Source organism: Dermacentor silvarum, chromosome 5 (assembly GCF_013339745.2).
Source record: "Dermacentor silvarum isolate Dsil-2018 chromosome 5, BIME_Dsil_1.4, whole genome shotgun sequence".
Lineage (NCBI taxonomy): Eukaryota > Metazoa > Arthropoda > Arachnida > Ixodida > Ixodidae > Dermacentor > Dermacentor silvarum.
The window spans coordinates 38,577,427-38,590,125 of NC_051158.1; the positions used below are offsets into that span (position 1 = coordinate 38,577,427).

General features: G+C 45.8%; 1 protein-coding gene across 4 annotated transcripts in view; it reads left to right on the top strand.

The window, feature by feature from the left end:
• LOC119453298 (CCR4-NOT transcription complex subunit 3) overlaps positions 1-11,927 on the top strand; it is a 46,060-nt gene extending 34,133 nt beyond the window's left edge. For all 4 annotated transcript variants that reach the window (XM_049667745.1, XM_037715334.2, XM_049667747.1 and 1 more), the window contains exons 13-16: positions 1,160-1,376; positions 5,421-5,550; positions 6,255-6,380; positions 7,566-11,927. In XM_049667745.1, the coding sequence (XP_049523702.1) occupies positions 1,160-1,376; positions 5,421-5,550; positions 6,255-6,380; positions 7,566-7,664 (572 nt within the window). In that variant the 3' untranslated portion in view covers positions 7,665-11,927. The remainder of the gene's footprint in view (positions 1-1,159; positions 1,377-5,420; positions 5,551-6,254; positions 6,381-7,565) is intronic.
• The last annotated feature ends 772 nt before the right edge of the window (positions 11,928-12,699 follow it).

A 12,699-nucleotide genomic window follows, 5' to 3' on the forward strand; every position in this document is an offset into this window, starting at 1 on the left:
TTGAAAGCAGTGACAAAATCGCTTGCTCACTTATTCGCAATGTCATCATGCAGCGTCACCGTAAGCAGCGGAGCCCACTTATAGTTGTGTGGCTGATTTCATGACCACGAGAACCTTCTCAGTAATGCAAAATTGTCGCCGATTAAAAGATTAAAAAACATATATGTCTTCGATCTCAAAAAGACTGAAAAATAAGTTAATCTTTGCACCGCCGGTCTATTCACGGCGTTTGCCGAGTCTGCTGTGCGTGGCCTCCGAGGTGAAAAGCGTAGATTTTTGCGGGAAGTATTGACATGCACACTCGGCGCTAATTCTTACGACACGAGATGCCAACGCGTGTCCAGCTGGCGTGGCCTGAGCGACCCGAGACGCGTGTTGTCATTTTCCTCGCGTACTGCTTTAAGACTGCGACAGGAAACCGAAACTGAAGTCGCGCTGCAGCGGGGAATGGCGGCGTGTTTGGTTATCACCTATTAAAAGCGTGCAGTACACAGGGGAAGGTGCTTATCGCAGTGGCGGTGTCGGCAATAGCTGTGAATGTGGCGTCTGTCGACACAGGGGTAAATCTGCTGGTATGGGAATAGGAAACGGACAGCATGCCGAATTTGTCTCGTGGGCGGGCGCGTATTGCAGGGAAGTCTGCGGCGGGCGGCTGTTGTTCTTGATGGCATGTGCCTTTTCTTGTTTACACGGGATCTAGCTGCCGGAAAATGTATCTTACAATCACCGTTTGGTGATGTACTGAACGTTGGTGCCGAACGTTCGTGTCTTCCAGGAACGTATGAACCAGTAAAAAAAGAAGCGTAACTGTATTGTCATTTTCGTGTCTCTATCGTAAACATTGGCGCCAGGAAATCGTATGTAACGGCATTGTATCAACAGGGTTCTACTGTATTCGCTGTGGCCGGTGTTGTCACCAATCTTGCATTTTCAGTTTCGTTTAACCGTAGAATACTGTTAATGAAATAGAGCATGTTTTATTTTTGTATCTGTGCCTTCATTATATCGAGGCTTCACTGCATTTCACTTTGTACGCTTCCTGGCTATTGCTGCAAATCCATTAGGGACTTCATTGCGACCTTGTCCACCCACCTTGAGCTTATCCGCCCACCGGAGCGGGCTCTTGAGTGTGCCTTTGCTGAGCACGAATGACGTGCAGGTATGTTCGAGTCCGTGGTGGGCAGCAAGGAGGTGCCGCGGCCACAGCAGCAACAGCAGCAGCAATCAGCGGCGACGACGGAGGCGCACATCCCGCCCCTAAGAGGCGTTGCCCCCTTAGGCCCCGCCCCTTTGTCCAAGGAGTGCTTCTACCAGCTGCGGCTGCTGGAGGCCGCCTCCATGCACATGCCCCACCCGTCGGACTCTGAGCGCCTCAGGTCAGTGGCACTGCTGCTGTATTCACCGCGGAGGAAGGGAAGAACTAAGGAGGGAAGTAATGAAATTGAGCCCAAGAAAGGTCAGCCCAACTCTTGATCATTTTGCAGTAAGCTCTATGGTACCTTTGGTTGGTTGCTCCAAGTGCCAGTCATCACGTGATCGGAGTTTGGCAGGATCTCTGGTGAGAGAGTCAGAGCGGCTCAGAGCACTCTCGACTGGATCCCACAGCACAGATAGAACCAGCCGAATGCAAAGTCGCTTGTCAGATAGCCCGAACTCTTTCATTTGAGTGCCTTAGAAATCGATCGATCAAAAATTTTAATTGAAATTCTTCTACCACCATCATCGCAAGACGACTGAAATTTAACTATTTGTCAGATTTGACAAATTTTTGGCAGATTGGGAATTCTGGAAAAAAAAAACTTTGACTGGAAGTATCTTTAAAAGCCTCCAGTGCTCCTAGCACTTCCTCAATGAATAGACGCAACATTTATGCTTTGGTAGATGCGGCAACTGAATTTTTAAAAGACAGCAGTAGGTGAAGACACAGCAGCTTCTCTCGGGTTTTCAATTTTCCGATCCAACGTGTAGGCTGGTTCAACGATGTCTCAAACAACGGTAGATACTGACTAGTGCATGTTGTTTTGATAATTGTGTTCGACTGATATCAAGTCACTTTATTTTCCCCACCGTGGGTTGCTTTTACCCATCAGCGCCTTGATAGTGCACATACAAATTATTACAAGCAATCCTTCTGTGGTGTGGCGTTTTCACTTGCGCAGGAGCGCGCAGTAGATTTCCGACCAACTTTCGGCCAAAGCTTGGCCAAGTGTGTAATCTCTTACGTTTTGAACACTGCCTGTGCAAGCGTCCTTATTTATCGCTATACAGTGCTGTGCAACACTCCACACTACTGTGCAGCGCTTTGCAGGAACTGAACAGTACATGTGAAGACTCTAGCGCGATTTGAACGCACACTAGACCACCTTGCTGGCACAGAAGAGATGATCGAATGCAATAATCAAGCATGGGGACGCTTCTGCATGCTCTCTGACTTCACAGCCATTGCTTTGCGAGCCTTAATAAGATACAATGAGTAAAATCAAAGGGCTCCCTGTACAATAAACTTGCTCGTTTTCACATTTGCAAAGCTACTGCTTTTCCCGCATAGCATGGGCATTAATTACTATGGCTACTATTGATGCCAATTAATCTGAATTTTTTTAGATAATTGAATAATGATATGCACGTGCATTTCTTAACAAGTTTGTTGGTCATTTTAACATGCTGGAACATTGCAATTACATTGTCGATGGTAAAAAAGTTTGACTGGTAAGCTGTTGCACCAAAAGATTGTGTATTTGACTCCTGTTAACTTGGGAAAATTGAGTACCGTATTTATTCGAATCTAGGCCGATAGTTTTTTTCAAATAATCACATACGAAACTCTAGGGTCGGCTTAGATTCGAGGATTTTAGAAAACGCGCCAGTTTTTAACTGAAACATAAATATGGTGCATAGTTAGCGCCATCTAGAAAAGTCAGTACCGCAGCCGCTACTAGCCGCGCCAGTAGCCAGCTGAAGTACACGAGCGACGTCGCCATTTTGACCTGCGTCGTATCGGTAGTATCGGTATGGTGCAGCATCGGCGCGCGTTGTGGCGTTATCGTAATGGCACCAAATGGGCGATGCCACTATAGTGCCGCTTTCTAAACGAATACTGTATTTACTCGAATCTAACGCGCACTTTCAACACGACCCTAATTCTGCGTCGGCATTTCAAAATGGCCGCCTCGCACGCGCGTCGTGCCTAGCTACTGTAGCATGCGGAAGCTTCCTCCGTGTGCTGCAGTACACGTGCTTAGGCAATAGTCTACCGTCTGTCTTCAGGTTCTCAGCGTCTGCTCTATCTATCAGCATGAAGTACCGAGTTCATCATGATGCCGCATTTAAAAGGAAAGTGATCATCTGTGCGGAGACGGACGGAAATCGGGCCGCATCACGGGCGTTCGGGGAATCCGAAACTTGCGAGCGGGACTGACGCAAACAGGAGAGGATTTTCGCCAGCAAAGCAATGCGGAACGGTTTCAGTGGACCGAAACAGGACGTAATCTGCGACGATCCACTCCGGCGATACGATCAGGCTTGGCCCTATCTTGAAAGCAATCTGCGACTGGTAAAGTCCGCCGCGCGCCGTGTTTTCGCCGCGTTGAAGCGAGAGGCATGCTAGCACGAAGGCGCGCTTCGTCTCCAGCGTTTTGACAGTTCGTTTCCGCGGTCAACGAGCGAGGTGTGTTCATGTTTGCTTGAGCGCGCGTGACACCGTGCTTGTTAATAGCGGTCTACTAATTTGCTACCGCATTCGATGCATCGCCTTTCGGGCGAAACTGCGACTTTCTTTATTCATCGCAACATCAGTGCATCGGGAGGAAATCTATTTTTCCAAATTTTTCCTCACGGAAAACGGGTGCGCGTTACAATCGAGGAAGCGTGAGAATCTCGTAAATACGGTAGTTGAGCTAGCCGTAGAGGCATCGTCAAACGTTCAAACCGGGCGGAACTTCGGCATCGGTCTGTCGTTGGAGGGATGGTTTTTGCGTGCGCTGCAACGTGCGCTCCTTCCAAAAATGCAGCATCTCTAATGCGCTGGATGGTACTGAATATAGCGCACTGTTTGAAGATGTCAGCAGTAAGGAAGATAGCGACGAGGCTAGCAGCGATGGTGACATAGAATGAGCTCGGCATGTTCAAATTTAATAAATGCTGTTTCATTTTGCGAATGCTGTCCTCGCTTTTTCGTTCGGCCTACATTCGAGGTAAGTTTTTTTTTTTTTCGGACTTCGAACTTTTGGGGGGTCGGCTTAGAATCGGAGTCGGCCTAGATTCGAGTAAATACGGTAATTCCCACTAGCTGTCGGTTCTCCAACATGTGCCTTATTGCACATCAAGTGCCAGTAAACTTGGGAGGCATTAAACCCTGTGCCAGCCGTCACTCACCGCATTTGCTGTCTAGTATAATAAGCTCAGGACCCGGGATGTTGCCTGCAAAAGAGTGCGCCTTCGCTGTCTGCAAACCCATGCCCCTTGCTACTGAGAGGTTGGCTTTCTTGCAAAGCTTATACGTCCAGTGGCTAAGCGTGCTTTACAGACGAAGTATTGCCAGCAGCATGGAATTATCACAAAATTCAGCTCAAAATCTGCCACCTATTCTTACATTAGAAAGAAGTGAACACTAAGAACCCTGTTTACTCCTGCACAGCCAGCAGTACATTCTGTTTGTTTTGAATATTCGTGTACAAACGAATATTCGAAAATTTTCAAATACTACTTAGTTTTCACATATTCGCACACCCATAATCAAAACCTACCGTGAACCAACAACACTGGGCAGAGTCCGCCAAGTATAGGATCACGTGTTGGGCTGCCTTTTTGAAAGACACACACGAAACTGTATTGATTGGAGAAAAGGCGAAAAGGGGTGATTTCACGAAGCGTTCGCTTGCGGAGGGTGACTGCATGCCATAATGCTGGTTTATTTTCTTCCTCCGTGGTACTTTGCCCACTTCTAACAGGCACACTTTTTGTAATTAGGTGTGTGCGAATATTCTAAAATTTCGAATATCAAATCAAATATTGTCCTATTCTATTTGGTCTTCAAACCAAGTAGTCAACATTCGAAAATACGAATCTCTCTCGCATATTTTTGGAAAGTTCTAGAAACTTCAACTGTGTGTGATCGAGCATAAAATTTTCTCAAAAGTGTGATAAATTTCATCCTGGCAGTCATAATAGACATCAATCCGAACAAGTTATGTAGTGAAGCATGCTGTGCATCATTCAGCGAGGCAAAACTAAACTAAAAGCTAAACTGCTCTGATTCTACTCGCCAGAGTCCTGAGCGCATAAACTTATTGTTCTTCGTTGCGCCTTTTTTTCCAAGAAAATCGGTATGAAAAATCGGGTACACCTTAAAACAGCATATAAAGCAAACTGCGTTTCCAGGGCCTCGCTTCAGTGTGCTCTCCCCCGCGTCTTCTGTGCAGGCCTTACCTTCCGCGGAACCCGACACAGGTGCCCAGTTACTACCCACAGAGCTTGCCTCACTGCGACACGGTGGAGTTCTTCCAGAAGCTGTCCACCGAGACGCTCTTTTTTGTATTCTACTACATGGAGGTGAGTGGTGCAGCTGCAATTAATGGGCTAAATGGAAAGTTTTAGAACAGCGTGTGCAACCAAATGTAAACGCATTACATATGTAAAGAAATAGCATTGTCCTCACTGCGCATGCTGCGTGTGTTATTGTATTTCTGTGGTTTACGTACAGTATGCCAGCGTACATTATATGGCAAGCTTAATGTTCGTAATGTTATTGTATGCTAAGAAATAATGTCGTCGAACATCGCAGCACCCATCGCCGGGCCGCTTCGGCGGGAATTCTCGTGATGGTTACGCTCTCGCTATTGTTGATTGCCATTAACTGTTGAGATGAGCTTTCGCTTCCTCTAAGCTCACCTGAAATGTTAGTCATAAACGCACAACGCGTCCGATTCATGAGATCATTCGGCGATTTCGGCGTCCATAGGCCTCAGTGGGACGCGTAGGCATAGAAATGATACGATGGCTCTGCTACTGCGTCGCCTTGGCTTGGATAGGTTTGGCACGAGGCACCAGACGGCGCTCTGTCTTCTAGAGTCTTGCTTATGTTTGCGTTCCCGTACGATAAACGAAAGGTCTCGATGCAACTTGCAACCGTAATGTCCTGCAGAGCTGCTTGCATATAGTGTACGTACAGGCGACAAACGTTATTCTAACACTGTGTAATGTTGCTTGTGCGCCGGTCTCTGAAGCCACGTTGTGTTACATGTCTCTGGGGGCAGGGATCCAAGGCACAGTACCTGGCAGCCAAGGCCTTAAAAAAGCAGTCCTGGAGGTTCCACACCAAGTACATGATGTGGTTCCAGAGGCACGAGGAGCCCAAGACCATCACAGACGAGTACGAACAGGTATGTGCCTCTGCCGCTCCGCCAAGGGCGAGCTCGTGGGATTGATTGCCAGCTGCCGCTGCTTCGCTCTGGTGGAAGCCGAATGCAGAGATGATCGTGTATGAAAAAAAAAAAAAAGGTCGACCTGTATTTGAATAAATACGGTACATTCTTCAAATACGCCCTTTGTGTGCACAATGTATGTGGTGCAAGTAACATAACGTGTTGCTGAGTGTTCAAAAGCCTAATGCCCTAGGCTAAGTGGTTTGGCGTAATGCAGCATCAACTTTCTCAGTTGTTTAATTGGGGGGAGACTCAAAATTCAAAATATTGTATCTTTCCTTTCACTACTGTTCTCCCTAATGGCGGAAGAACATCACGTTTCAATTGTGCCTGCTCAGTTGTATAATACCTGTGTCACACGGGCATATTTGGAAGGCCTTCCAATCAACGGCCTTCGAAACGCCACAACTCTATCGACTCAAAGGAGTTGTCGCGCTGCTACACGGCACATTTGAAAGGCCGTTGAGTGGTTCAGGCGTTTCTCGCAAAATTGTGTGGCGCTGCGGATCTTTATTTACGTTTTCATGTCACCAAAAGTTAAACAACATTAAAACCACTTAAAAGCACTACAATTTCTTTTATGTTTGTTTATACGGCGAAATGGCGGCGATATGACGGCAGCCGGCAGCACATTGAGTAGAGGGAGAGTGTACTAGACAACATGGAGAAAGGAATGAACACAAGCACGTCGCTGTTGTCGAGAGTATGTACAGTTTGCACATGTCAAGTGGTAAAAATACTTTATTGAATAATTAATAACACTCATATATAGCGTTTTTAGAGCATTTTGGTTCGATTTGTTCTTTTCAGTACCATGAGTACGAGCACACTGTGAACGAGAGGGCATGTTCGTGCTGTTTCCGCTTCCATAGCTCAAAGGCCATCGAGATTTCGATAGAGTTGTGGAGTGCTCCGTTGACTCGATAGACTATTGACTCGACGGCCTTCGAAACCGCTCGTGTAGCAGTTCGAAGTTGACCTTTGAGTCAACTGACTATCGGTTGGAAGGCCTTCGAAACGCCTGTGTGACACGGGTATAATTCGAACGTATAAGACGAACCACGTGGCAGGCAACAGTAGAGAAGTGACCTTTTCTTTCCCACTGTTGTTGCAGCCACATCCTTTCTTTTCTTGTCTCCACAGGGGACGTACATCTACTTCGACTATGAGAAGTGGAGTCAGAGGCGCAAGGAAGGTTTCACGTTTGAGTATAGGTACTTAGAAGACAGAGATCTGAACTGAGTGGGGTCTTCTTCGGCGCCCGATGTGCAGCCACTGCCCCCCGGACTCCTTTCAACTCCAGGAGCCTGTGTCTCTGCTCCCCTACTGCTGCGACCCCCCCGCTCCGTCGTCATTTCCGTTGCTTCCTCCGCTCGGGGGGGCCCCACCTGAGCACACACAACAAGCCGCCTGCCCCCCTTGGACCCTGGTTTTTACTGCTATTTTTTTTACGCACTGTTACTTCGTTTTGTTTCTCGCGCATTCCCCCCCTCGGCGAATCCGAGCGCATACTTTCACCCAACAACCCGTTTTTTTTTTTTTTTTTTGTCAATTTTTCTTTTTTCTTCTCGTGCGTCGCTCGGTTGTCGCTTTCGGCACCATCATCACCGCCAGTGCAAGGGGGGAATGCGTGCAACGAAATGAAAACGTGGTGCTCTGCAAGAATTTTTTTTTTTTTCTTTCTTTTTTCGTCGGAAGAAGAGGACCATATGTTGTGCCGCATTTTCGGACTCGGCGAGCCATCCACGACGCCCACTTCGCCGGGGGACACACAAACACACAAAAAGCCTGCCAGCGTTTTCGTCGTGCCGTAATAGTGTTCAAGTCTCCGTTTCATTCTTTTTTTTTTCTCTCTCTCTCTCCTGCTCCGGCATCTGTTTGTTGTTTTTATATTTATTTTTTATGTTCGCTACCTCTCTTGGTCTTCTTCTTTGCTCATCACGAAACATCCTGGGGAAAAGAGGGAGTGAGCGAGTGACCTGTTGCATCAGCCACATTGCCACATCAACCCCCGTTTAGAGCCTCTGTGGGAGAGACTTCGAGTGGACAGGGGAGAGCGTACTATGGATGTATGCGATCGTCTTGTAGGCACGCCGCGGGACATTGCGAGCGTTAATCGGCACCGCGTGTGTTTGCGACGTGCCAAATGGGTCGGTCGCACGACGATCTAGAATGTGAAAGGAGTGAGATTACGACGACAATGTACAAACTTGCGGTGGCGAAACTTGGGACGAAGGGATTAAATAGAAGCAATGGTGTGTGTGGTCAGCTGGCAACCTGCCGCGTAATTTTTTTTTTTTTTTACAACCCCCCGTGGTTGTCGTGTACATGTCTTACCAAAAAACGGTGGCGGCGGCAAGAAAAAAAAAATGTTTGCGGAGTGTGGTGCGATTGGCCTGCACCAGGAACACCCGTGCATTGTGCAAAAGGCTGAACTGAATTTTGGGTCTCGCCTTTTTGTACTGTACAATCGGAAAATTACGTTTAAAGAAACTGACTGGCATCTGTGAGGGAAAGCAAAAAAATCGTATTTGCTGCACAGCATTGGTGAGATTCTTCAGGTGCTTCTGTTAACGCTTCCATCTTTCTTCGCTGTTGTAGCCCCCTGTACGTTTTCTTTTTTTCCACGTTTCTGTCCTTCAGCCTTCATCTTGTACGATAAGCTTCGATATTTTTTTAGAACTGCGAACACAAATGACTCGCTTATTTCACTTCAACATGTCCTGCCATCCTCCCAATCATCTTAAATGTCAATGTTGCTCATTCACAGCACATGTTGTACATACATAAAAAAAAAACATTCTTTGACCCCACCCCTCCCCTTTTTTGTCTTTCTCTCCACACATTCAAGTGTTGCAGAAGCAAATGGGGTATCTCTCTTGCTGGGCAGGCCCGAGCAAGTCGGACATTTTTATTCATTACCGCCTCGCTCGCTTGTAGCCGTGCGGAAATCTGGCCATCGTCAATCGGCACGTCAAATCGCTCCCTCTCGTTCCGTTTGCCTGGAAACAAAAATTGTTGTACCATTTTCCACTCGCTAAGGAGTCAAAAGTATGCACCGAACCGTTTTCACGGCATGTTCCGTTGCACGAGTAGTGGTTGTTGGCGCGTCGTCAATTTTTTTTTTTTCCAGCGCTTTTTCACACGCCCAAAGTTTTTCGAAAGACTAGTCTTGCTTGCGGAAAGGCAAAAAAAAAAAAAGAAAGCAAAAAAAAAAATGGCGTCGCCTCAATCGGCCCTCTCTTTTTCTTGATCGTCGCAGAACAATTTTTTTCAACGCAGACGTGGCTCCCACCGCAAAAAAAAATTCTGACCGTTGCGTGAACAAGTGCTCTCTCATTGGCTCAAGTTCACGGTAGCAAGAACCCTGTGTTTATTTCTTGTAAGCCTTGCGTGCAGCTGCTGAGGTGTTCTTGTTTTTCTGAATGAGACTTGATTTTTCTTCGCTGCACCCGGCTCGTCGGGGAGAGCGAAGTCCGGTGCTGGTTTGAAAAGAGAAAGCGTGTAAATATGTGCGTGACAATGTACATATATATCTATTATGCACGTGCGTTATATATATATATATATATAAATAAATATAAATACTAAGAAACCAATTTGATTGCTGCCGTGGCCATCTCTGACTGCGCTGGCAGCGGAGGTTCGAGGAAAGCGGGTGGTCGCTGCATTTATGTTTTCGTAATGTATTTTTTTTCTTTTGTGCGACCACTGCACCACCAATGTCATTGTCGACTTTATTTCTTTTCTCAGGTGGCGTATGTATTTTTCAGGTGTGTTCGTAACACTGCGTAATTGGCTCACCATTCTGAGCCGCCATAGACCTATTAGTGCCTTCAGCAAGTCTCTGCAAGTGATACAGCTTAGTATTACTGGGTATGGGAAAGACGAATTCTTGGAGATGTCACTGAAAAAAAAAATAATAAACGAGAAAGCCTGGTGAAGCGATTTTGCAGTGTCCAATTTTCATTGTGGCAATTAATTCATTTCAGTTCATTTTTGAACTGTTACTAATTTTTTTTTTTTTTTTCTTTCTATGTTGGACGCTCAGTTGGTCCACTACAGTACTTGAGGTGTAGTAGCGGTGGATACGGGGGGGGGGGGATGAAGTCGTTGAGAAATTTTTTTTTTCTTTTTTGCCAGCGCAGTCAAAAGGTCGCCGAGCCCAAGCACTGGACTTCGGTTTTCTGTCTTGCCACGTGTGCGCAGTCGTTTCTTTCGTACTCGAATCGTTATGGATTTTTTTTTTCCCATTTCCCTCCTGCCGTCAGGTATCGGTTTCCATCGAAATTTGTACGATTGTGACGCAGGTGAGCCACACCTTGCGCTGCAATACGTCGTGGTTGCGTTTTTCTGTACGCAAACTCGGGCTAGAAATTTTTACGCCATTGTCTGCTCGTTGCTGCGAATGCGTTTTCGATTTTAATGCATCGAATTGCAAGATGATGAGAAGGGAGCGAAAAGAGGTTTGTTTTGGTACGCGGCTGGTTGCCAGTGTGCTGCTGTGTGGTCGTTGTTGATGCTCCGAATTGATGCGATTAAAAAAAAAATATCAAGCACAAGCGGGACGTACAAAATTTCTTTTCTTACTGGGAAAAACAAAATCGGAGACAGCGCTCCGACGACTGGTCCTGTCTTGCTTTGCTTTTTGTTTTGGTGCCTTTCTAGTGCTGTCGCAAGGGGTGGACGGTTTTCGCGAAGTCTGGTGCAATTAATCTGAACGCTCTCGGCATTACATTGGTAGTGAACGGTTTTCAAAAGCAAATTTGTGGGCACAGCAGTTCAACAAAGAAAAAAAAAGTTCGAAATTGTGTACTGTCTTCAATGAAGTTTCGTCAACACAGTCAGATTCGTGCTCTTCGAAAACTCCCGAGCATCAACGAACAAATGTACATAAACAAACAGCCGCTTAAAAAAAACAGACTGTCGGGGTACTAAAAAACGTAATGACAAAGTTGGGACTGCTGACATGCAACTGGCTGCAATTTCACAGCTGGGTGTGTGTACGTATGTTTTATAGGCTGCCGACACCTATTTGGTAGCCAGACTTGCCTGCCGAGCTTTTGTCTCCTATTGCTTCAGCACTTGGAAGGTTTGAACAGGCAATGAAAGGAGTTAGTCGAACGCTGTTATGATCGGAGCACAAAAAAAAAAAAATAAAGGTGTAGGTGGGAAAGGGTAATCTTCGGAGGGGGTTGTCAACCGAGCCAAAAAAAAAAGAAAAAAAAATACACGGGTGTGTTGAGAGAGGGTGTTGCCTGGGGTTTTCAGAAAAAAAAAATTATCTCCGAGGGGCCGTGGTTCACCAGGGGTTGTCAAGGGAACACAAGGTTTTTGCAGATCTCGCCTCGGGGCACTGTGTAAATATATTTCAATAGGGGGGTCGGAGGAACCGAGCGTTTCCCGTCCCCGCTTTGGAGTCTTTGGACTTTAAAAGTCCTCCCCCCATGTGAATGAAAGAGGTGGAAAAATAAAAAAAAGAACTTTTTTCCGTTCGTGAAACAACTGTGCCTGTCTTCATCTCTCTGTAGTTCGACGCAAATGTTTCAAGGAAAAGAATGTTTCGCTTTGTGGTTCAAGGACCATGGGCTGTGGTACAAAGGCCTTGCTTTGAAGTCCTGCTTTGAAGGCTCGTTGCATTAAATGTCTTCCCAGTAAAGGCGCTTAAGCAAAACTAAAGACATAAACTAAAACGTAAACTAAAGACGTAAAATATTGAAATCTTCATATCTAGCACAAGAGAGGAGGGACTTCTTGCCATGACCCAAATATTTCTCAATACAAAAAAGTTGCCTTGCTTTGCAATAAAATAGCACAACGAAAGCCTATCTGAAACCCTTAAGTGCCTATTAGTGTTAGTACTAATGGTGTTTCGCCAAAGAAGAAAATGATCTAAAGGCATCAACCACCCCAAATACGAGTTGAAATACAAGGTTCACCACAGTGACCTTGTGCATTGACCCAGATGTTTCATTTTTTATATCACTTAAAAACCATGCAAACCATTTTAAAGGCCAGCAAGGATGCATGAGCAAAACTTGAGAAAAAGACTCTAAAGATGCAAAACAAACCGGTGTGTTGGAAATAGGTCTTGCAGAAAAATGGAGCATAGTAATAACGTGGCAATTTGACCCGAATGTTCTAAAAAGAAAAGTTTTTTATTTTATTGTTTCAAAAACTCTAAGCAAAGGCCTTTTCACTTTTACAATACTATTAGTAAAAATGAGCAAATTTGGAGGAAAATAAAAAAAAAAACAGTAAAAACAGCGTGCAGAAA